Raw genomic sequence first — 23,536 nt, 5'->3', positions numbered from 1 at the left:
CAGCTGTAGTGCTAATTTAGAAAGATAAAAAATACAATGCATGGTCATATTCATAATGTATTTTGGAGATCTTATTTTTGAAAAAAAAAATGAAAGCATGAACAGTTTAGAAGAGGTTCTGTGAGGTAAACAGTTGATATAGGGATGGCTTTTCAAGAAATGCTAAAAGAGAAAGAGCATAGGGAAGTTTTGAGGGAATTTCAGAAGATATATAGTTGCTCCTGCTAAGAAAGTAATGGAATTTCTGAGTTTACCAATATAGGGCATTTCCAATGTTAAGGTGAGAGAAATCATTGGCCTCAAGAAAATGTGAAATTGTATCACGATACGAAAAAATTGTTTGGGAGGGTAGTGAAGATTATGAAATTGTGAAAAATTTTGGAAATGGTTTCAAGAAGAGTTTTGTTTTGACATGAGGAGGATGCAAGCCATCCATCTTTCTGCCTATATTAAGTGATGGGTGAGAGTGTAGATCAATTAATTAGATAGCATTTAAAAAAAAAATGAGAGTAAAAGACCTTGAGTGTTTAATTCAAAAAGCCTTACCACATGGAAGATTATTTTAAAACATGGTATCGATATATTGATAAGATAGTGTGGGTGTTATTTTGTGTCACACTTACATCTTTTTCTTCTGAGTGACTTCCATTTAATTGTGATGACCTTCCATTTCTTGTAATAAACAATTTTACTAAGAATTCTTCATAAGTTTTGGTTTCGATTATAGCTGATGCACCCAAATCATATGGATATATTTTTTTTATTTTTGAAATTACAACTTTATAATATACAAGAATCGATAGAAAATTCACTATAATAATATACACAAAATCTGCATAAATCAAAATATTATATTTTACAACCAGGCTGTGCTGGGTATCCCTGCTAGTTTAGGTAAATACTTTTGCAGTTTTAACAAAAGAGCTACAAAATATTAGGGCATCTCTATTCACATTTAACATCCACAGAATGCCAATATCAATATATTACATATGAAAGAGTCTGCTGCGGAATTTCCATAGGTCTCACTAGTTTATAAGAATATTTTTAGCATGAGCTCCTTATATTTATAACCATTAAGCAAAGAGAGAAATGCAGAATTAACATCCATTTGCAGAATGCAGTTGAACATGTCAATAAAATTGGATAAAAACCCATTCCTAGACCCACCGCTGAAGTTATTGATCAAAATACCCCCGTAAGTCTAACAGCGAGTTGTAAAAACTGATTTATGAAAATAACCTTTGTATTTTTTTATTTTTCAAAAAAAGGATAAGAAAAAAAAAAATGAAATAAAAAAATACAGAAAAAGAACAGAAAAAAAAAAGAAAAAGAAATATTTTAAAGTGTGTGTGCGTGTGTGAGGGGAGGGGGTGTCATAATCCAATCCTCCTTAAAAAAATCAAAGGATTATATAAACTGCATATGCTTCTCACCTAGGTAGGAGGGGATACATAATGGGATTTTACCAAATTCGACATTTATTCATATGCATACATTGAAGAGTGAAGATATGCATATAATCTATATAAAAGCCAAATGCGGTGCGCACATTTTTGTATGTCCAAGAAAGGCTTTTTTCGTCAGGATTCTCGGGGGGGGGGGGGGGGTACTATGTCTTACAACTCTTTATATACCCCCTAGATCATATGTAAGATTTGCAAACACATGTTGCATCTAGATTTATTTATGTCGACTTTTATAAAATTCTTGCTATTTTGGCTTCTCATGTGTTCGTTCGGCTTTTTCGTATAAAAGCAAAACTGATCTGAAGCGAAGGTGCGGTTCCCATCCTTCGTGCCGGGAACGTCCAGAAAGCCATGGGTGTTTGATCAATATGGGGGGGGGACTCCTTATATCAGACAATTGCTATTCATATCGACACTCCTTTTTTATGGGGAGCTGGTCCCCCCCCCCCCAACTTTCTAGCAAAACAAAAACTTGGGAAACAAAACCAAAATAACTATCCCACAGTAAAAGTTCACTGCAGGACTTCTACGGTGTGATCATTAAAATCGCGTACCTGTCAATTTAACTCTTTTAATCGTTAAATTTGAACTGTTTAGTTACTCTCCCTTCGTAGGTGAGTGGTAAGTTGTCAGGTTTTTTTTCACACTTTCTTTTCCACCTTCACCTCAACATTCTGGGTTCGATCCTACCTACTTACCAAAACGTTTTTTCTTAACCCCCCCCCTCCCCCAAACTCCTGGGCAACACCAGGTACCTCTGCTAGTATAAAATAAAATGAAATAGCTAAGAAATAAGGCAGAAAATTATAAAGGAATTATGAAAAAGAAATTTAATTCAACAAAAATTAACCAATGATATCATCTTATTTGGGATCAAGGAAAGAATTACCCAAAATCAAGTAGTTTTCATTTTTGCTCTTCAACCACTCCATGAGCCCACCAGTGATAGTGATGGATCATTTCTACTTTTAGACTTACTGCAGCATTAAATCAATGGAGAACAAAATTGAGACGCAAGTTGTGATTGGAGAAATTTGTTTTCCTCTCTTTGTCTAAATAAAAAGGTGAGGGAAGGATTAGGCCATGAAGATAGTTGAAGGAATGCTGGAGCAAAAGAGAATAAGTGAGGGTAGGGAATCGTTTGATATCAAGTGAATGTTGTTAACAGTAAGTCAATAAACAGTGAATAAGTTAGTGAACAAATTTTTCATGGATGCATGTGTCAATCTCAGATTAAATTGATAACACCACCATCCAAGCGCTTAGGGCATGACAAATTTCTAATAAATACCAACTTATTTTTATCATCAGTTGTTCAAATAAGATTTGCATTTCAATATATAATTTTAGAGTTTTTCTATTCTAATAAAATTTATTATCAACAGTTTTCTCTGCTCACCGAGTAGCATTTGAAGTCTATTATGGTGTGAGCTTGAAAGATTTACACCAAATATGTTAACTCAACATTTTTCCTTTCTGGTGAAATCTTTAAAATACTTATACAGTTGGAAAAAAACAATCTTTATGAATATGGGCCATTCCATGTCACGTGTATTTCAGACAGGTTTTCAGCGATAAAATTTATTTAAAATCTCCTTATAATATTTTACTCTTTTCTTTTTGGCTCATGTATTCTTAAAACCATTACTCTCTTATGTGGTACATGAAAAAATCCCCATACTTATGACCATTCTTTTTAGAATAGTCTTGTTTCTAGCGTCACGTGCATTACATTCAGATGAGAAGGATATTTGAAAAATTTTTAAAGAATGTATAAACTCTGTGAATTGTGCCTTTATTTTTTTTATAAAAACAGGTTTTTCTACATTTTTAGGGAGTATTCTAATTATTACAATAGTTGTTCGATAAATTTTTATTCATTAACACCCTGATAATTAAGGAATTTGTTGTCACGTGTGTTACCTGTGCAAAATTTCACTCATTTCCAAAGCTCCATGAAGTCGGAAAGTAGTCAAATTTTGTCCTGAGAGAATTGGTCATTTGTTTTGGATAGCACCGTTGATGTAATAAGACTGGTCATATGGCCCAGGATTGTTCGGGGACAAGGTGCCAGTGTCGACCTCTTCCCCAAAGAGAAATTAGACGAGGCGCTTACGACCATTCAGATCTATGTCAATGAGACATTGTGCTCAGCACTCCTAAACTCTGGGTGCTCTCGCACCATAGTGAGTGCAGACCTCTGCCACACTTGGAAGAAGAAGAGAACTAGAGTAACCACCCTCAGTGGAGTGACGCGGACATGTTGTGGGGTGGGCGCTGTGAACATTCGTACTAAAACTGGAAATTTAGCTAACATCGAAGCGCTGGTAGTACTCGAGAAACCGCTGAGCTTTGACCTGCTTCTAGGCTATGATGCCATCAGAGCCCTAGATGGTGTTCACATAATGCAGACAGGGGCAGAACAGTTTCAGGAGAAGGTTCCAGTGTGCGCAGCTTTGAAGATTGATCAGCCAGACTTTATTGTTGAACTTGACCAGCAGCAGAAGGCTTGGACAGCCGCGTGGAAGTGGTCGGAAAACCATGAATCAATCAAACTGCGAAATGAGGTACCATGTGCACAACCAAATGAGGCCTGCATACGAAGAGGAACTTCGTGATTGGATCAAGATAAGCTGGTTGATTCCCTACCCCTATGAGAAACTTCAACCTCCCAGAGGCCTGATTCAGCTGATGGCGGTCGCTCAGCACAACAAAGCAAAGGTGAGGCCAGTGATGGACTATCGTGAACTGAATGCACATGTTGATGCGTTCACGGCAGATGCTGACGTTTGTGCCAGCAAGTTATGAGAGTGGCGCCAGCAGGGTTCCAATGTGTCCCTGCAGGTCCAAATCAGTGAAACAATGCACAATCGCAGAGGCAGTCTATAGATATAATGCAACTCCAAAGGATGGCATGACTGCTGCAAGCGCACCCACCAATGCGATCCATTGCTATCAAGTGCGCATCAAGGATATTGACGCCCGTCTGCCTGATTGGCAGGAAACCCAAGGGCCGTATGAGTTAGGGGACACTGTCTGGGTGAAGCCTCCCAATAATCGATGCACCAACAACTTTCAAAGAGGGCGAATCACTGGCATCATCAGTGAGCAAGCCGTGCTAGTCGATGGTATCCCACGCTATGTGAAGAATATCCGGCCTGCCCTGAATACGAACCAGTTGGTGAATAGCAGTAATGGTGAATCATCAAACGATGGCCTGTGGATCAGTCCTATTCCCCGCGATGGTTCAACTGCGAACCCCAACGCTGACAGTTCCAGTACCCCTTCTGAGACCTCCGATGAAGAAGAAGAAGTCCAGCCTGATGGTATGACCTTAACACTGATGCCAATGGTTCCGACACATCTTCTGAGAGCTCCAATGAAGATGAAGTAGTCCAGCCAATCCTCCTTTGTAGGAATGCCCGCAACAAACGACCACATCCACCATGCCACATGTGTGGTCTGGAGATCAGGAGGGAGTGTAGAGTTGAATGTAATAATCAAAGAGGAAAATGCCCCCATGTGTGTGTGTATCATGCGGTCATACAACTTACCTTCGGATGGGATCTGAGAGAAAGAGAAATTAAAGATGTAAGCCATGGATTTATAAGGTGTAGTCTCATGGAATCTCACGAGATCTCTTCTTTCACTGCACAAGTATGCAAATGGAATGGAGTCAGTTTTCTAATAAAATGCCTGTTGGCAGAAGCAGTGGGAAGAACATGTGCTGGAAGTTGCGAGAGAAAGTTGACAGTGACGAATTCTAGCTGAACTTTTGCTTATTGTATTTATTTTATTTTGTTTTGCTGTTTACCAGCCCATTTAACTGCAGTTTTATGTTCATAAACCAGAACCTGAAAAATGTTTAGCTATGTTCAGTGCTAAAATTCAAAGTCATTTCAGATATGGGTTAGCAGTTCAATATTTTCTCTTGAAATGTTTTGAAACAAATTAAAAATAAAACATTTAAAAATCCTCCAAAAATAAAGCAATAAATTTCACCGATTTATGAGCAAATGTTGTTGTTATAAATGATATTAATTATATTTAAAACAAATGTTGTTGTTATAAATGATATTAATTATATTTAAAACAAATTTTGTTGTTATAAATGATATTAATTATATTTAAAACAAATTTTGTTGTTATAAATGATATTAATTATATTTAAAACAAATTTTGTTGTTATAAATGATATTAATTATATTTAAAACAAATTTTGTTGTTATAAATGATATTAATTATATTTAAAACAAATTTTGTTGTTATAAATGATATTAATTATATTTAAAACAAATTTTGTTGTTATAAATGATATTAATTATATTTAAAACAAATTTTGTTGTTATAAATGATATTAATTATATTTAAAACAAATTTTGTTGTTATAAATGATATTAATTATATTTAAAACAAATTTTGTTGTTATAAATGATAATTATATTTAAAACAAATTTTGTTGTTATAAATGATAATTATATTTAAAACAAATTTTGTTGTTATAAATGATAATTATATTTAAAACAAATTTTGTTGTTATAAATGATATTAATTATATTTAAAACAAATTTTGTTGTTATAAATGATATTAATTATATTTAAAACAAATTTTGTTGTTATAAATGATATTAATTATATTTAAAACAAATTTTGTTGTTATAAATGATATTAATTATATTTAAAACAAATGTTGTTGTTATAAATGATATTAATTATATTTAAAACAAATTTTGTTGTTATAAATGATATTAATTATATTTAAAATAAATTTTGTTGTCATAAATGATAATTTTGTTGTCATAAATGATATTAATTATATAATTATATAAGTGATTATATTTAAAGACAAGTTTACTCCCTTTTTTCATTACAAGTGAAAATTTATCGAAGACATGCATCATCTACAGCATATTATCAAATAACAGGCATGAAGCGCTGTTAACATGTAGACTTTTACAACTGCACCTAATTTGAGGCAAATAGATGTAAGCGTATGGAAAATTTCCCTCCTTTCTCTTTTTATCGAATTATTATTTACTTTAAATCATTTGTCAAAGAAAATTATTACTTCATCTTTCATGTTGAGAAATTGTACAGTAAATTGCAATGATGTGCAAACTGAAAATAATTCTTCCTCATTTTTGGGCTCTTGCTACCATTACATACATATTTTTATTTTTATGGTTTAGATAATGTATATTTTATTGAAATAAATTACTAATTAAATATCAGACATAAGTAATTTAAATATGTAAAAAATTAACTAACAACAACCTTCAACCATTATAGCAACCAGTTTCTGCTGGTAGTATTTTGATGTCAATCCCAAGAATCAGAATTCAGCAGCTTGCAAGTTATGTCAAACCATTACACCAAAGGGTGGAAAAGCAGCAAACACTTTTATGATGACTAATATGTTAAACCATCTTAGAAAGGTTCATTCAAAAGAAGTAAAAGTTGCAGATAAGAAAAGGAAGCACAATGAATATTCAGGGACAGATATTCTAAAAACAAGTAGGAATAACTACAAACCTCAAACGAAACACCAAACTACTACAAAAGCAATATTGGCAAAAAAAGGGAAGATATTAATGACCACAGGTCACAAGAGATCCATTATTTGATAAAGGAAATGCTGTTTATATTCAACTATATTCTGTAATATCTGAAATTGGATTTAATAGACTTATTGCAAAACTTTTTCCAAATTACAGCATTCCATAAAATTTAACTACAAAATAATTTTCGGTATATTTACAAAAGTAAAACAAAAATTCAGCTGTCTCTTGCTGAAATTAGCAGGATTTCATGAATTACAGACATTTAGACAGCTATGACAGCAAATATGGTTGCTGATGTCTGATATGTGATTTAGAATAACTTTCATACATTGTAACTCAGTCTGTGAAGACAACCATTACTTCTAACAGAAATAGTCTCTCACTTGATCGCTTTCTATTACCAAATTAATTGAAATACAGGATCAGTTTAATTTTGAAAAGAACAACTCATTCAAGATGTGACCACATGGTGGAATTAAACATATTATATGCTGAAAATGAATTAGTAACAATGAAAAGCTCTTATAATGTGTGCTGTTGATAAGATTCTTACCTTAACAATTAACCAATGAGAACTTGTTCGAAAAAATATTCAGTTCCTGAGTTCGTTTGAAGAAATCACCAAAGAAACAAGTCATGGAACAGCAACCATATCAATGATACCTACAAATTTAGCTCTGATGTTATTTCTGTCAAACGCTGTCCGATCTACTTTATTGGAATCCTTACCATTGTTGAACAATTCAGGTTCTCAATCGAAATAAGATATTCAACCAATCTAAAAACTTGTGTATATCTATTTTCCAAAACCCATGATTCAAATATTGATTTTAAAATATTGGCATAGAAAACATGTTTAGAATTCAATTCTACATCTACTTTCCACTGATGATAATAAAGCAGAATCAGCAGTATCCACTACCCTGCTGAGGATGAAGAAACACGAACATGTGTCAATTACAACATGGCAACTTTGAAACCAACTGACAAAAAGCCAATAAAAAAAATGTCATAAAGGATGTTTTCATCACTCCGAGTATAAGATAAGTAAAGTACAATTATTTCTAATTCAATTTCGGCCTTCATTTTTGAGATGTGAAAAGTGAGAATCATTTATAATAAAATTCCACTGATGGACAATTTTTAAAGTATCATCAAATAAAACGGAATTAAATGACAGTTGATATGACCATTCAATATAATTCTATACAATGATTATTATGCCTATATGATAAAAAAAAGTGAAAAATACCACATAAAATTATTACATTTTCATTGAGTAGCATTCTACAATATTGTAGAATGCTACTCAATGAAAATGTAATAATTTTATGTGGTGTTTTTCACTTTTTTTTTTTATCATAGCGATGTAATTAAGTAAACATCAATTTAACTTTAATAAAAGAGAGCTGCTTGTTATCAATAATAGAGTTGTATTTCTTTGCGATTCTGTTGAATTCTTTGCTTGGCACTGATCACATTCGTCTATTTGAAGTGGTTTCCTCAACTCTTTCCTCAGTCAAACACATATAGACAAAAAACTTCAGTTGTCTTTCTTCAATGAGTGTGGCACAAATCACTTGTTTTGTATTGTTTATTAAATTGTTAGGTGAAAGTACATACTAGTTAGAAAAACACTCCAACCACATGTTGAGAATTGGTTTCCAAAAAAGTTCTCTACACAAATACTATTGTTTTTTGTTTTAACATCATTATTTTATTTTTGTATTGGCTTTGTTCAAGTTAATGCTATGCTTGTTTATAAATAATTTATTTTGGCTTATGCAGACTGTTCTGCATTACATTGAATGCCTAGAAAATGTCCCTTCTGATTAATGTTTACCAGTTTTAAAATAAGCAAACAAACTTGGCTGTTTTTCAGAATAACATTTTTTAACTGGTAAACATTAATGAGAAAGAACTTTTTCATGGAATATATGCGAAGCAGAATGATTTGCACAAACCAGAATTTTTAATAAGAGATTTGTTTGTTTTATTTCTTACAAGAAGTTGGGACGCTATAAGATTTCTATTTTAACAACTTACCATTAGGGACTGTTTTTATCTAACAAAACCTGAGTGGTCAGAAGATCCCAGTGGAGACAGAAAGGAAAATGAACATAGTTCAGGGCAAGTTGTGAGAAAGTGTCTAGGAGACTTGCATACTGACCCTCATTAGAATACTGCTTTTTCTTCTCTCTGTCAGAAAAATCACTTATTCTAAACAAAGACAGAGACAAATTAGGAGAAGCGAGAGTTACGAGAGCTGCCGGCAACACATCTACAATGCATTTAGTTGTTGTGTTCTATCGTTTTTGCTGTCTGTGTGCTTCAGTCATTTCAGGATGATATTGATCTGAACTAAGAAAATACGTCATAAGACTCATAACATCAAGGCTGACATTTTCTTTATTAATATATTATGAGAATGTGGAGACAAGCCACATAAGATTCTACACGGGACTTCCCAAATTAAGTTCTGACAGAAAATAATTAATAGCATCAGCCATAACACTTTGGATAATTATGGATTTCAAAAATATTTTAAAATCAAAAACATTCAAGTTCTCAAAATACCACATTTTGATTGAAAATGAATATTCTTTCACATGCATTAATAAATAATAATCTATTTGATATATTTAAAGAGTTTTTAGGAAAGTAATGGTAAAAATGTTAATTCTATGAAATGGCCATTTTGCATCAGTTTTTTTACCCCTGCAGTGCTTAAAAGCATGATACTACTGGAATTTTGAAAACAATTAGAAAAAAAAAATGTCAATCTAACTTATTGTTAGCTATGAAATAAACTAGTTCATTTGTTGTTTTGGGGGAGTACTTTAAAATGACATGTATCAAACACTTTTTTTTCCCCCAATTTATTTTTTATTCTCCGTTAAAAGCTGTAGCAGCAGTCACCATGAGCTGTCTACTTTAAAATTGATCAGTTTTGTGGATTAAGTTAAACTTTATTTTGCAAAAATATGTGTACAAAATTTATTTCCCATAGAAAAAAAAATTGATTTACTGCCTTAAAAATCTAAGATTATTTTAACTTATAAAAATATATACATAGAGAATATGAATATAGAAATTATTTCTCCCAAGTTTTTTCAAGTTTTACATATGTAATAAGCTAAAAAGGGAGAATCACATTTTGGGGAGGCAGGTGAAGTTGATTTAGCAGAAGGTGTTAACCTACAACAACACCCAAGAAATATTGCAATATTAATTCAGTTTTAAACAGTCCTAGATTTCGATTTCAGTTTCTTGTTTGTATATAAAATACATTACAATTCAACTTTGAGTTCTAACTTTTGTTTTAATGGATACATGGCATATTTATGTGCATTTACTGCAGATTACTTGGAAACAATTTCATTGTAGAAATTTTCAGTGCTTTATTTGGATTACCTGCATAAAAGTACACTTTTATGGTGAATTTCATTGCTTTAACAAAGATATAGCATTTTCACTGAAAAGGTTGTGTAAAAAAAGTAATGAAATCCATATGGTCTTTAAGCGTGAAAACTATCTACATGTGCAAGACAAAAAAAATAATCCTAACTTTTAGTTAGATTTAAAATTTTTTAAATTTAAAAGGATTCTTAGATTAAGCACTTTCTATGTATGTCATTAAGATATTTTAAGCAATTTCAATTTTTTCATGTATGTTGCTACTAAGAGCCACAGAACAAGGAATCCTACTTTTAGATTCACTTTCAGAATTTTTTTTTTTTTTATTCTAAACTAGCATGGGTGTCCGGCATTGCCCAGGTGTTTGGGAGTATATGCTGAGCAAAAAAAAAAAAAGTCGATTTTTTTTTTAATTTTGACCCCTACTATGACCCCTTAAAATTTATTGTTTTCGGCTCAAATCAAGTTATTAAGTTAGATCCATGTCCAAGGAACCTATATCTAAAATTTCCAGTGCATAGACCCAAAATTGTCGGAGTTTGGTAGAGTTCCCAAAGGTCAAATCGTTAAACTTTGACCCCTTAATTGCCAAATTTCTGGCCAAAAACTAATCACATCGATTTTTCCAAATCTCAGTACCCTGTATATCAAATTTCGAGTCTGTAGACCAAAACTTGACAGAATTATTGCGTAAGGAAATGTACAGACACACATACAGACACGTTCACTTTTATAGATATATAAATTATGATAAAGTAAATATTTCAAAGTTCATTTATGACTATTCTCTTAGCACCCTTTGAAATGTTAGACTTTATTTTTACACCTACTTGTTAAATGTAGGGGTGTACCGAATATCAAATTGGCCGATTATTCAGCATTCGCTAATCGGCCGATTAATAGATTTTTCTAATACTGATTTTTAAATATTATATTGGAAAGGAAGACAATTCACTCTTTTGCTTGCTAGTAAAAATTTATCAAAGAGAAATGCATACTCTATACAATATTATCAAATAACAGGCATGTCGCGCTGTTAACATGTAATTTTTACAACTGCACTGAATTTGAGCATAAGGAAAATTTCCCTCCTTTCTTTTCCTATCAAATTATTATTTTTTTACTTTAAAATCATTGTCAAAAAAATTATTATGTCATATATATTTTTACTTTTCTAGTTTAGATAATGTATATTTTATTGAGATAAATTACTAATTAGATATTGGACATAAGTAATTTAAATACATTAAAAAAAAATAACTAAATATTGACAACAATCTTCATCCATTATGGCAACCAGTTTCTGCTAAATTTTGATACGAATCCCAAGAATAAGAATACAGCTGCTTACAGGTTGTACCAAACCATCATATCTAAGGATGGCAAATCAGCAAAAACTTTTACAATAACTAATATGTTAAACCATATTAGAAAGGTTCATTCAAAAGAAGCAAAAGTTACAGATAAGAAAAGGAAGCACAATGAATATTCAAGGACAGGCATTCAAAAAAATTAGTGGCAGCAACTATGAACCTCCAGTAAAACACAAAACTACTATGGAATCAATCTTGGCCAAAAAAAAAAAAAAAAAAAAAATTTGGATATTAATGATCACAGATCACAAGAGATCCATTATCTGATAATGGTTGCTGTTGATATTCTGTAACATCTGACATTGGATTTAATAGGCTTGTTGCAAAACTTTGTTCAAAGTATGGCATTCCATCAAAAATGTACTTCACTGCAAAATAATTTTAAAGCAAAACAAAAGTTCAACGGTTTCTTTCTGAAATTAGCAACATTTCATGAACTAGACATTTGGACAGCTACAACAGATAATGCTCCCCTTTTGAATTTAACAGATCAAATGACTTTGAATAGTGCAGAGCTGTGCTTAGAGTTGCTCCATTCTCTGGTGCACACAAAGGTGCAATAATAAGTGAAGAATTGCACAATGTTCTGGATGAGTATAAAATTGTCAATAAAATTACTTAGTCTTGCGAGATTCAGGAACAAATATAGTTGCTACTGTCAGAGAATGTGATTTAGAATAACTATCATACATTGTAACTCAGACTGAAGACAACCATTACATCTAACTGAAATAGTTTCTCACTTTAATTATTTTCTATTAGCAAATTAACAGAAATACAGGATCAGTTTAATTTGGAAAAACAAATTCATTCAAGATGTGACCACATAGTGGAATTCAATATATTCTGAAAATAAATTAAGAACAACGAAAAGCTCTTGTAATGTGTGCTGTTGATAAGATTCCTACCATAACTTACCATTGGAGACTTGTTCGAAAAAATATTCAGTTCCTGAGTTCGTTTGAAGAAATCACCAAAGAAACAAGTCACAGAACAGCAACCATATCAATGATACCTACAAATTTAGCTCTGCCCAATCTACTTTATTGGAATCCTTACCATTGTTGAACAATTCAGGTTATCAATCAAAACAAGATTTTCATCCAATCCAAATGATAAAAACTTGTGTATGTCTACTTTTCTAGACCCATGATTTAAATATTAATTTTAAAAGATTGGCATAGAAAACATTTTGAATTGGATTCTACATCTACTTTTCACTGATGATCAGCTGTAAACACTACTCTGCTGAGGGTGAAGAAGCATGAACATGTGTAAATTACAACATGGTAACTTTGAAACAAACCGACAAAAAAAAAAGTAGCCAGTAAAAATGTCACAAAAGATGTTTTTATCACTCCTAATATAAGACAGTAGTAAGTAAAAGTACAATTATTTCTAATGCAACCGGTCTTCATTTTTGATGTGTGAAAAGTGAGCATTGCATCACTTACAATAGTAAAATTGCACTGATGGACAATTTTTAAAGTATCATCAAATAAAACTGACAATAAAATGACAGTAAATATGAACATTCAATAATTCTATGCATAATGATTATTATGTCTATTTTTTTTTAAACAATTAACTTCAATATAAGTTGATAAAAATGCTGCTATGTTGAATCTTGGTGACAAAAATAAAATACCAAATGTCATCAACATATACTAATTTCAAAATCATATATCACAAAAACTATTAAAAGATCTGCCTAATCAATACCTATTGTAGAATATCCAAATGTCAACTCTATACACCATGTACTTAATAGTATCCTTAAGAAAATATAATAATTTTATGTAGTAGTTTTTTTACTTTGTTTATAGTGATAATATAATTAAGTAAACATACATGTTCAACATCAATTTAATTTTAATAAAAGAACTGCATGTTATACTTATTTATACAATTGGTATTTCTTTGCGATTCTGTTGAATTCTTCGCTTGACGCTGATCACATTCATCCATTTGAGGTGATTTCCTCAACTCCTTCCCCAGTCAACACATATAAAGAAAAAATCTTCAGTTGTCCTTCTTTAATTTGTGTGGTATAAATCACTTGTTTTGCATTGTTTATTAAATTGTTAGGTGAAAGTACATATTAGTTAGAAAAACACTCTCCTCCAAATGTTCAGAAACGGGCTTGTAAAAAGGTCTTTGCATAAGTACTATTGTTTTTTTATTGGTTTTATTCAAGTTAATTCTATGACTGTTTACAAATGATTTATTTCTGGTTTATACAGACCATTCTGCTTTATGTTGAATAGCTAGAAAAAAGTTACTTCTGATTAATTTTACCAGTTTTAAACTAAGCAAACAAGCTGGACTGTTTTCCAGAATAACAGAAAAAATTTTTATCTGGTAAATATTAATCAGAAAGATCTTTAGCGTGGCATATATGTGAAGCAGAATGATTTGCACAAACCAGAATTTTTAATTAGAGATTTGTTCATTTTTTTCATACGAGAATTTGCAATTCCTACCGTAACAACTTACCATTGGGGACTTGTTCAAAATATTGTTCAGTTACTGAATCCATTTATCACAAAAGAAGTAAGTCACAGAACTTCAACCACATCAATGATAATACCTACAATTTTAGCTGAGGTTATTTCTTTCAAAAGCTGTCCAATCTAATTCTGATATTTCTGACTTAAGTGGAACCCTTACCTCTGTTGAACAATTCAATTCTAAATGATAAAAACTTGTGTCTACTTTCCTAGTTCCAAGATTCAAATTTAAATTTTAAAAGAATGACATGGAAAACACGAAGTATTGGATTCTACATCTTTTACTTCTTTCTGATGATAATGAAGCAGAATCAGTAGTATACATTTCTCCAAGCTCTGTTGAGGTCAAGAAGATCAAAGTGAAAATAAAACTGTATCTCTTTCAAGCCTGTTTAATGAATTAGCTTCAAATAAGCCTACAGTAACAAATCAAAACTTAGAGCAGGTAGAAGCCGAGTTTAACCTGGAAACCAGCTTGGAGGGCGAGAGGTTCTTTAGTACAAGTGGTAATCTGTATTAACCTATGAAGAACAAGTTGTGTCATGAAAATAGAGAAAGTCTAATGTTTCTACAATACCACTTAAAAGTATTCAACTTGAAATACTGAGGAGACTATGGGAGCAGAGGCAGGCAGCTAGAATAGAAGTAGAGCAGCAGCAGAAATTCAGCTTATAGTTATTCATTTAAAGAATTAGTATTTGTACTTGGTTTATAATTTCTTTTTATCCAATTGTTTAATTATATTCATTTCAAAATTAGAAATTGTATTTTGTAATTTTATTTAATAAAGACAAAAAACCATAATGGTAGGCAGACAATTAAATGTTAAATTCAATTAGCAGTTACTATGTTAATGTTTCAAAGCTATCTGATGAGTCACTTGGCAGTGATGAAACAATCTAAATTTAATAGGGAAGAGAAAAGTAATTCAAAGTGGCCAATTACGGATTGCCTGCCAATTAATTGGTACACCCTTAGTTAAATATCTATCACAGTTGCTCCTAGCAAGTTTTTTTTTTTTTTTTTTTTAAATATTTTTCTGGCACCAGCCTGACCTTGTCATTGTCTCCTCTGAAATAAGTCACATTTTATTGTATTTTTTTTTCTTTCGATTTTAGCATAAGTGAAAAATATAGAAGAAAATTCCATAAGTTTATAAAAACCTTGGACACAATGTATAAAGCGAAAACATTTAGAAGTTTTTCTACATTTAATAGTACCCCACTTTCCGAAAAAAAAAAAAAAAAAAAAAAAAAAAAAAGATTCTACATTTTTTAGGCAACTATGCGTGAACACACTGAAGATAAACAATTTAGAATGGAGGGTTAGTTTCCATATAAATTTAGCCTAAAATAATGTCCCATTTCTGGACCATTTTAACTTTTAGGGCAGCTAACTGAATTTTTTGCCATTAACTCTACATCTGACTCGCAAAGTCATAAAACCACTAGAAATTGTTTTATTTTTTGTACTACCACCTAAACTTAGGATTAGTACTAGGAGGAAGAAAGCTTGTTTGTATGACTTCAATGACATTTTATAATCGAGTTTGATCAGCAACATGGCAAAGATTTAAAACAAACTGTGTCCTTTAAATATGGTATGGTCTGAAAAGGTGACCACTTTACATTAAATTTATATCTAAAGCTGATTTTTGTTGTTTTATTTTTACCACCAAGTTTTGTAGGCTGTTTACATTTAATCGTCTGAAAAGAATGGAAAAATCACATTTTTTGCTGAATCAGCATAGTTTGCAGAATTCAGAAATAATAGATTACTTTCTTTCATAACAAAAAGTTATGATTGTGGAATGACAAAACAAAAGAAAACGTAATCATCTAAAAATAGAATTATATTTAGGAGTAGCTCAGGATATTCATCTACCAATTTGCCATTAGCATTATTATTATTATTTGTATCTTGTTTTTCTTTTTACAATAAAACAAATAAATTTAAAAGACCAAATCTGTATAATTGGGATAAAAAAATACAATTCCTTTTTAGATGGAAGGCACAAAATTGTTAATTAATACTGCCTCTCTTCTCCACGTTAAAAATGGTTTTCTAAATAGTAAAATTATGTAGAAAAATCATTCCCAACATGGAGAGGCTGCTTTGTTAACTTATACACAGTTTTCTTATTTTGCATACCAATCACTACTTTCAATTATGAAAAAATTAAAATAATTTGCATTAGTTTGTCCTTTGCGAAAAATATTTATAAAGATGTACTCTAGTAACATATGCCTTCCTCCAAATGTAATTTTACTTTTTGCAAAAATAATACACACATTACACAGAGGTTTTACAGTAATCAAAAAAATTAAGAACTAGCAACTATCTAATTAAATATTAATAAAAAATTCTATCAGAATTGGTAATTTAGAAGAGAATCAGTAATTGTATTGAATTATGAAAAATTTTGGAATCATCCCATCTGAGTTTGTTATTGAAAGAAATGAATCTGATAAATCAATATTTGATTCCGACTAGCCAATTTTACCCACACCCTCCTTGGACTTTGAGTACAAAAATGTATTTTGCTTCATGGAGCCATTTTTCACTTATAACCCTTACAGTGTTTATGTCGTTATCAAAATTAAAAAAAAACTTCTATATTTCTCTATCTTTCAGATAACCAATTATATTTGTTTTTAATAAATATTAACCTATTCATTTTTCATAATTTAATAATATATTAACCTATTCATTTTTCATGTTTTATTTGGTGAAATAATTTTCTTTTATAAAATCTGTCTGCAATTTCATCAAGCAGTGTTCAGAATTTGGTATTATTCCCTTATTCTTATATTCTGCTCAATTCAATAACCATTGTATACACCTATACAGTTTTTTTTATTTAAATTTGTCAGTAACTTTCACTTGCTTCCTGAAAGTTCAAAGCTGGTGAGAAAAGGTATAATACTGAACCTTGATAAGAAACAGATTTGCAATAGTTGTTGTGCAAATAGATTTCATAGTATTTGTCAATATGAGAGTTTCTGTGTCAAGTAAGTACAAACGTTATATTTTGTATGCCATTTTGCTTAGAAACAACCAAAATATAAAAAAATAATTTTGAAGGACACTTAAAAAAAAAAAAAAAAAAAATCACAATGTACAATTATCCACAATTGCGTCAGATATTTGTTTTTAAGGGCGATATGTTTAATAAAAATTTAGGTACTCCTGCAGTATTTTACCCACCGATTTCACGATCTTAGCCGAGCGTTGACGAACGCTTTCGGCGTTAACGCCGACGAAAGCCGAGAATTCGGAGCTCTACGGTGCAAGAACGCTAAAAGTATGTGAATAGCAACAACATTACAAGGAAAAGATATTACACACACACACACAACAAAATGGATAAAATTAATACAAAAAATTTGGATAAAATAAATCACAAACACTTACCGTAAGTTTTTTTAAAGTAAAATAAATTTATTTTGTTGAATATTTTTTTTTTTTTTGGTTCATTTTGTTTTCCGATAGCTTTTTTTTTGGGGGGGGGGGGGTAAGCAACAGTAATAAACACTTCAATGTTTTTTGTTTGTTTGTTTGTTTTTAACAAAACGTTATTAAACAGTAACAACAATGTTTTTTTTGGTTTTTTTTTCAGTAATGTTTGTAGGGGGGGGGGACAACAATTACTGTTTATCTGTAGAGGCAAAGTAGGGAGCAAAGGGTTTTCAGAGGATGTGGAAAGAAGCTCCTTCCCAACCGGGTAGCCTTCCGCGATTTGATTTATTATGGAGACAAAAGGGTTGTGTCCAAATTTTTGTCTCCACATAAATTCGCATAAATATGTTTCCAACAGCTCTCGGTTTTTTTTTTTATATCGCTAAATTAAATAGCTGAAATGAAAGGCTGTGTATTTTTACTTTGAACAATAAAATAACTGAAATGAAACGCTATGTGTGTAATTTCAATGAAAATTATTCGTCTGCTGCGCGTTCGTTTGAAGCGCCCTGATTGGCTGATAGAGTATCGTACCGCTCGCCATGTTCCGGCGTTTTCCGACGGATGTCGATCAACGCTCGGCTAAGATCGTGAAATCGGTGGGTAAAATACTGCAGGAGTACCAAAATTTATTTCTTAATATATATTAATAGTGTTCACTACAATTATTCTTTGTGCTGATTTTATGCATTTTGGGTTGGGATCAAGGTGAAGTATCTTTACTTTTCTCTCTTGCAGAAAAAAACCTTTTCATCAAAGCTTAGGGACACTCAACATTTACAATACTGTCATTCGAAAGAGGTTCCATATTACTGATAATACATCTCACCACATTTGTATTTAGTGCATCACTTTGAATATAAAATCTTCATGATAATTTAGATATCCGAAATAGGAATTAACTGAATTTAGTACAACATAACTTGTTTGGATATAATGTTGAAACCTATTTTACTGTAAATAATTAACAAACTCAATCTAATAAAGGAGTTAACATTACGGGTTTAAAAAATTTTAAGTGCAGAAAAATTAGATCAATTATTTACAGGAAAAAGTGGAGTAAAAGAACTGGTAAAAAACACTAAATTTTTTAAACTTTAAAGAATTTTAAAACACGTTGGACACAATGTCAGATGGCAAGTTAAAAAGTCAGTGTATTAAGATTAGCAACACTCTGGCCTACAAAAAAAAAAAAAAAAAAAAAAAAAAAAATGCTTGAGAAATTCTATCGGCATTCTCTGACAGAAGTGGCTCAGGTGATTAACGATAAACTCCTTTTCAAAAAGAAGGTAAAAGCTGGGAAGGTGGATATCCTGAGACTAAAGAGAACCATACCTCAGCCCAACAGCAACAAAGTCTCGGCTTGATTATCAACAATGTATTTTTGACTGGTACCAAGAGAAATAAGTTAATTCAACTTTTTAGTTCACTCAAAAAGAAATGAGATTCTACTTTTGTTAGCGATTACATGTAAAGTTTAAAAAAAAAAAAAATCTTGGCTTTTCTTCTTTTTTTTTTTTTTTTTTTTTTTAACTTTCTTGGAATCAATTGTGGTTGGTGTATTCACAGATGTCCGCGTATGTGTATGTGCGCTTTACTAAAGCGCACATACACATACGCGCCGCTTTAGTGCATATTGCCAACCGAACTTAGGGTTAGTAAAGCATGTCATTTTTATTTGTTATCACCAACTTTTTCACTTTCCATTACTTAGAAATGGCTAAGAAGGGCCACTTCTTTTTTACGGGTGAACTTTTTCAAACTAAATTGACGCCATCCCACACAAGATTTATCTAATAAATTTTTTTTTTTAATGGTTACGTGTTCTTAGAATTAGAAAATGGGTTATTCGAGTCACCTCCACGTTATGCTACCGGGGCGGAGCCCTCACTCTAAAAATACCTGGGGATATTTTTACCGCCAAGCTTTTTCAGACTTTAGAACATTATTTTATTTTGGGGTGAATTAACATACGGTGTAATTTACCTTTTAACAAATTTCGGTACTCATGCATTTATTGCTCAGTGCTGAAATAACGTTATTATTTTAAAAAAAAAAAAAAAAAAAAAAAAAAAAAAAGCCATTCTTAACATGGGGAGGGGAGCGTGTTTTGTACCTTCTGTACAATTGAAAAAAAACTTTAAACTTGGCAATACGATTTCAAAAATAGCGTGGATCAGTAAATGCATTAGCACCCAAATTTCAATGTGTTCTGTTATTTAAAGCCAGTTTATTAAATTATTCTTTTCAACGATTTAGAAATACACCATAAAGAAATGTCAAGTCACGAGTGATATCTATTTTAAAAGGGGGAGGAGTTGCCAACCCAAACGGAGTAAAGTTTAACGGGGACATATTACGGTTGACACCGGTTTATGGTAATTACGAGAAAAATGAAAAGAATTTTCACTTAAAAGAAATATATAAAAATAGAACGATTTTACTGTTTATGAGTTTAACTTTACCACAAAATAATAATAAAACGCATTTTTCGATTCTATACCTCGTTGATGCAAGAGGTGCTTACTGCTTAACCTAAAATGAGCAAATTTTTTTTAAGATAAAAATTGACGAATATATATGACAATTTTTTTCGATATTTATCATTTTAATGTTTAGTTTATTTTGGGTGCTAATGCACTTACTGATCCACGCTATTTTTAAAATCGTATTTCTAAGTTTTATGGTATGTTTTTTTTTATTATTATTATTCAATTGTAAGGTTAAAGTACAGAAACACCCTCCCCCTGTTTAGAATGGCTTTTTAAATAACATTATTTTAGCACGGATCAATAAGTGCGCTTAGTACCGTTTTTTTTTTGTTTTTTTTTTATTAAAAAGTAATTGGGAAATATGTTTTTTTATTACTTTATTTTTAGAGTATCCACACAAAAATGCTGATAAATAATGAACAAAAAACAAGAAATCTTACTACACAAGCTTAAACATGTCTATTTAAAATTGTTTCTACGGGTTTGATTTGTGTGTGTAAAAACTTACAGGCCATAAGAGAAAAGGCAGGTAATGAAACTATCATAGATCTCGTATGTATTTTTTCTCGCCTATACGTAATTTTGATAAATACACATGGAATTAGTTTTTATGTTTATTTTTACATGAAATGTTAATCCAATATTTATGGAATAAAATTAAAATAAGAGAAAACGAATTTTTAATAATCCTATTTAAACAGAAATTGTAAACATAACTACACTTGAATTATTTTTATTCAAGCCCTCTACCCAGCAATTTCTCCAGCCAGCCAGCGCCGGGTAAATAGTTGGTAAACTAATATCGTCAACAATGAATTGAAAGTTTTCTTGCACCAGATAAAATACAAAAGCGAGCTATCAATGGAGAAAGGTGTTAACAAAGATTTTCCTCTGATTTAATGTCAAAAAAAAAAAAAAAAAAAAGACATTATACGAGGACACATTTATAATTAAGGGGGGGGGGGTATTTGGGGGTTGGGTGGTGGCATACTTGGAGCATGGAGCAGCTCCAGTTATGGAAGAGGTCAATTATGCGATCAAAGTCAAATAAAAAATAAATAAAAATAACTAGGATTACGAGAAGTTCTCGCTTGCCTGGCAAATGTTGTCATTCAAAAGTTCTTATGCGGAAACTTTTTGTATTTCATGAAATATACCCTTTCCCAGGCATTTTTTTTTTCTTTTTTAATCAATTAAACTTACCCATTTTTGATGGCTTCAAAAATCTGCTGACCCAGATTGTCGTCGACAAGTTCGAAATTGTCGGGACTTTTTGGGAATAATAATGGGTTCGTCGTTGTTAAGGTTCGATGATGGTACGTTTTTTTGTATTGGGTGGAGGAAGCGCCTATGTGATAGTCCGAGAACGACGACGACAGTGCTACGACGGACGAGTAATTCTTCGATAACAAAGGAGAGGAAGAAGAGACGGGAGGAGTAGTCGAGGAGGTGGACAACTCGTGTTGCTGAGAAGGGGAAAACGATCGGAGATGAGGAGATTGAGATGACAAGGATGCAGAAAAGAGAGAAGATGAGAAAGTGTTTTCAACGACAGGAGAAGACGAAGAGACGGCAAGAGACGGCGGAGACGATTTGGCCTTTTTGGAAATGGAGTAATAGTTAGTGTCAGAGGGAGAAGAGGAAGTCGTTGATTTGTTGTTGTGTTTGCCATTATATTGTTTACAGTTGTTATGATTGTTTTGGTAACAGCTTTGTTCTTCATGTTGATGTCGGTGATAGTGATTGGAAGTGAGTAAAAGAGAGGAAGGGGTGACGACAAGAGCGGCGGCGTCGGCCGACATGTTGTAAGTGGAGGCGACATGGGCCGCAGTGTCCGGCCTGCCAGTGGTAGCACACAGTGTAACCAGTTGGATGAAGAGATAGAGCGGACCAGCAGCGACAGAGTATATAAAGCAGGGTGGAAGAAAGTTGAGACGACTTTAGGGGGAAACGAAAAAAGAAGACACACAAATAAATAAAAGTACATAAAAGAAATAATAGAAAAAGAAGAACCCCCCCTAAACACGTCGATCTTTCACAATTACAGCGGAGGTGGCATGGTGGGTGGGCGTAAAAAAGACAGAGAAAGGTGCAAAATAGAGGGGGAAGAGGAGTATACGCAAAAGCAGAGAGGGGAACTGAGGTGCAGTAAGAGAGAGAGAAGACAAATTGAACTATTTTTAGAGCAGCAACTTTTGCCTTAACGACGCTTACCTTTAGCCGACTCCCCTTCCCCTCTCATAATATGTGAAAAAAAAAAATGATTAGGCACTAAATTTTCACATTATAATCTTTTTTTAGTCTTGACATAAGCTATAAGATCAACTCCTATAACACTCTTAATAAAAGAATTGTCAAAGAAAGGAAAACAAGGCCTTTCTATGAATAACAGCTTATATATAACCCAACTCTAGTTTCCGGTCAGAACACATTGGGTTTTTTTTTTTTTTTTTTTTTTATCTCAGCACGAAAATCAACATCGATTAAACCATTTCTGTAATCCATTTCCCTGTTGATTGCAGTGTCATGCTGGTTCTGTGCAGTTCTAGGTGGTCCATCCACCCAGGTTTTGCATTCTCACCGTTTGAGAAGGGGTTATTGCTGATCGCTTGAAGCGCCCCTACTAGAAAATATCGACAGTGTTGCCCAGGCACTTTTTGCAGGTCAGAGTGCTGACTTTTCGATCCCACTTTCTGACCCTAGTGCCACATTTCTCATGGTGGGAGAGAAATAAATACTTATATATTTATTTACGTCACCTACACTGTTCGATGTAGGTTGCCAAAAGTTAAACCAGTGGAGACAGGAATAGAAAAGTATTACTACTTTTCTATTCTTTATAGGTACTTACGATCCGTTACCGAAAGTCTTCTTCAAGCAGATTACCTAGTGTTTGGCTCTCAGAGATATGAGAGAAAAATTCTTTCTTTGTGGGTGCCTTTAAACTCTCTGCCTAAACTGCAATTACCTAAAGGTCTGAATGTGATTCTTCAAAGGTTCAGTTGAAATTACTATGTTCATGAGTTGATTATTCATTGTGTGACCAAACAACCTCACTAGGGCTGCTCTCCACAAGAGGAAAAAAATGTCAACGTTTATAAATGCTACAATATAAGTATACTGTGTCATAAAATGGTTCCCAAGACATCCATGTTTGGATCAAAATTCACTTTACAAAACGCCTTTTCAGAATTGCAAACAATGAGAATCTGTTACATTAAACGTATGACAATGTCCTAATGTATGGCCACTTAA

General features: G+C 32.2%; 1 protein-coding gene across 1 annotated transcript in view; it reads right to left on the bottom strand.

The window, feature by feature from the left end:
* LOC145256819 (uncharacterized) overlaps positions 1 to 22,340 on the bottom strand; it is a 145,295-nt gene extending 122,955 nt beyond the window's left edge. Inside the window, exon 1 of the mRNA XM_080115607.1 lies at positions 21,485 to 22,340. Within this exon, the coding sequence (XP_079971733.1) occupies positions 21,485 to 22,083 (599 nt within the window). The 5' untranslated portion in view covers positions 22,084 to 22,340. The remainder of the gene's footprint in view (positions 1 to 21,484) is intronic.
* Between the last annotated feature and the right edge of the window lie 1,196 nt (positions 22,341 to 23,536).

The sequence above is a fragment of the Euprymna scolopes genome, chromosome 3 (genome assembly GCF_053919585.1).
Source record: "Euprymna scolopes isolate OS-2025 chromosome 3, ASM5391958v1, whole genome shotgun sequence".
NCBI classification, from domain to species: Eukaryota; Metazoa; Mollusca; class Cephalopoda; order Sepiida; family Sepiolidae; genus Euprymna; species Euprymna scolopes.
The sequence above is the reverse complement of the archived record's forward strand: the minus strand, read 5'-3'. Positions and strand labels throughout refer to the sequence as shown.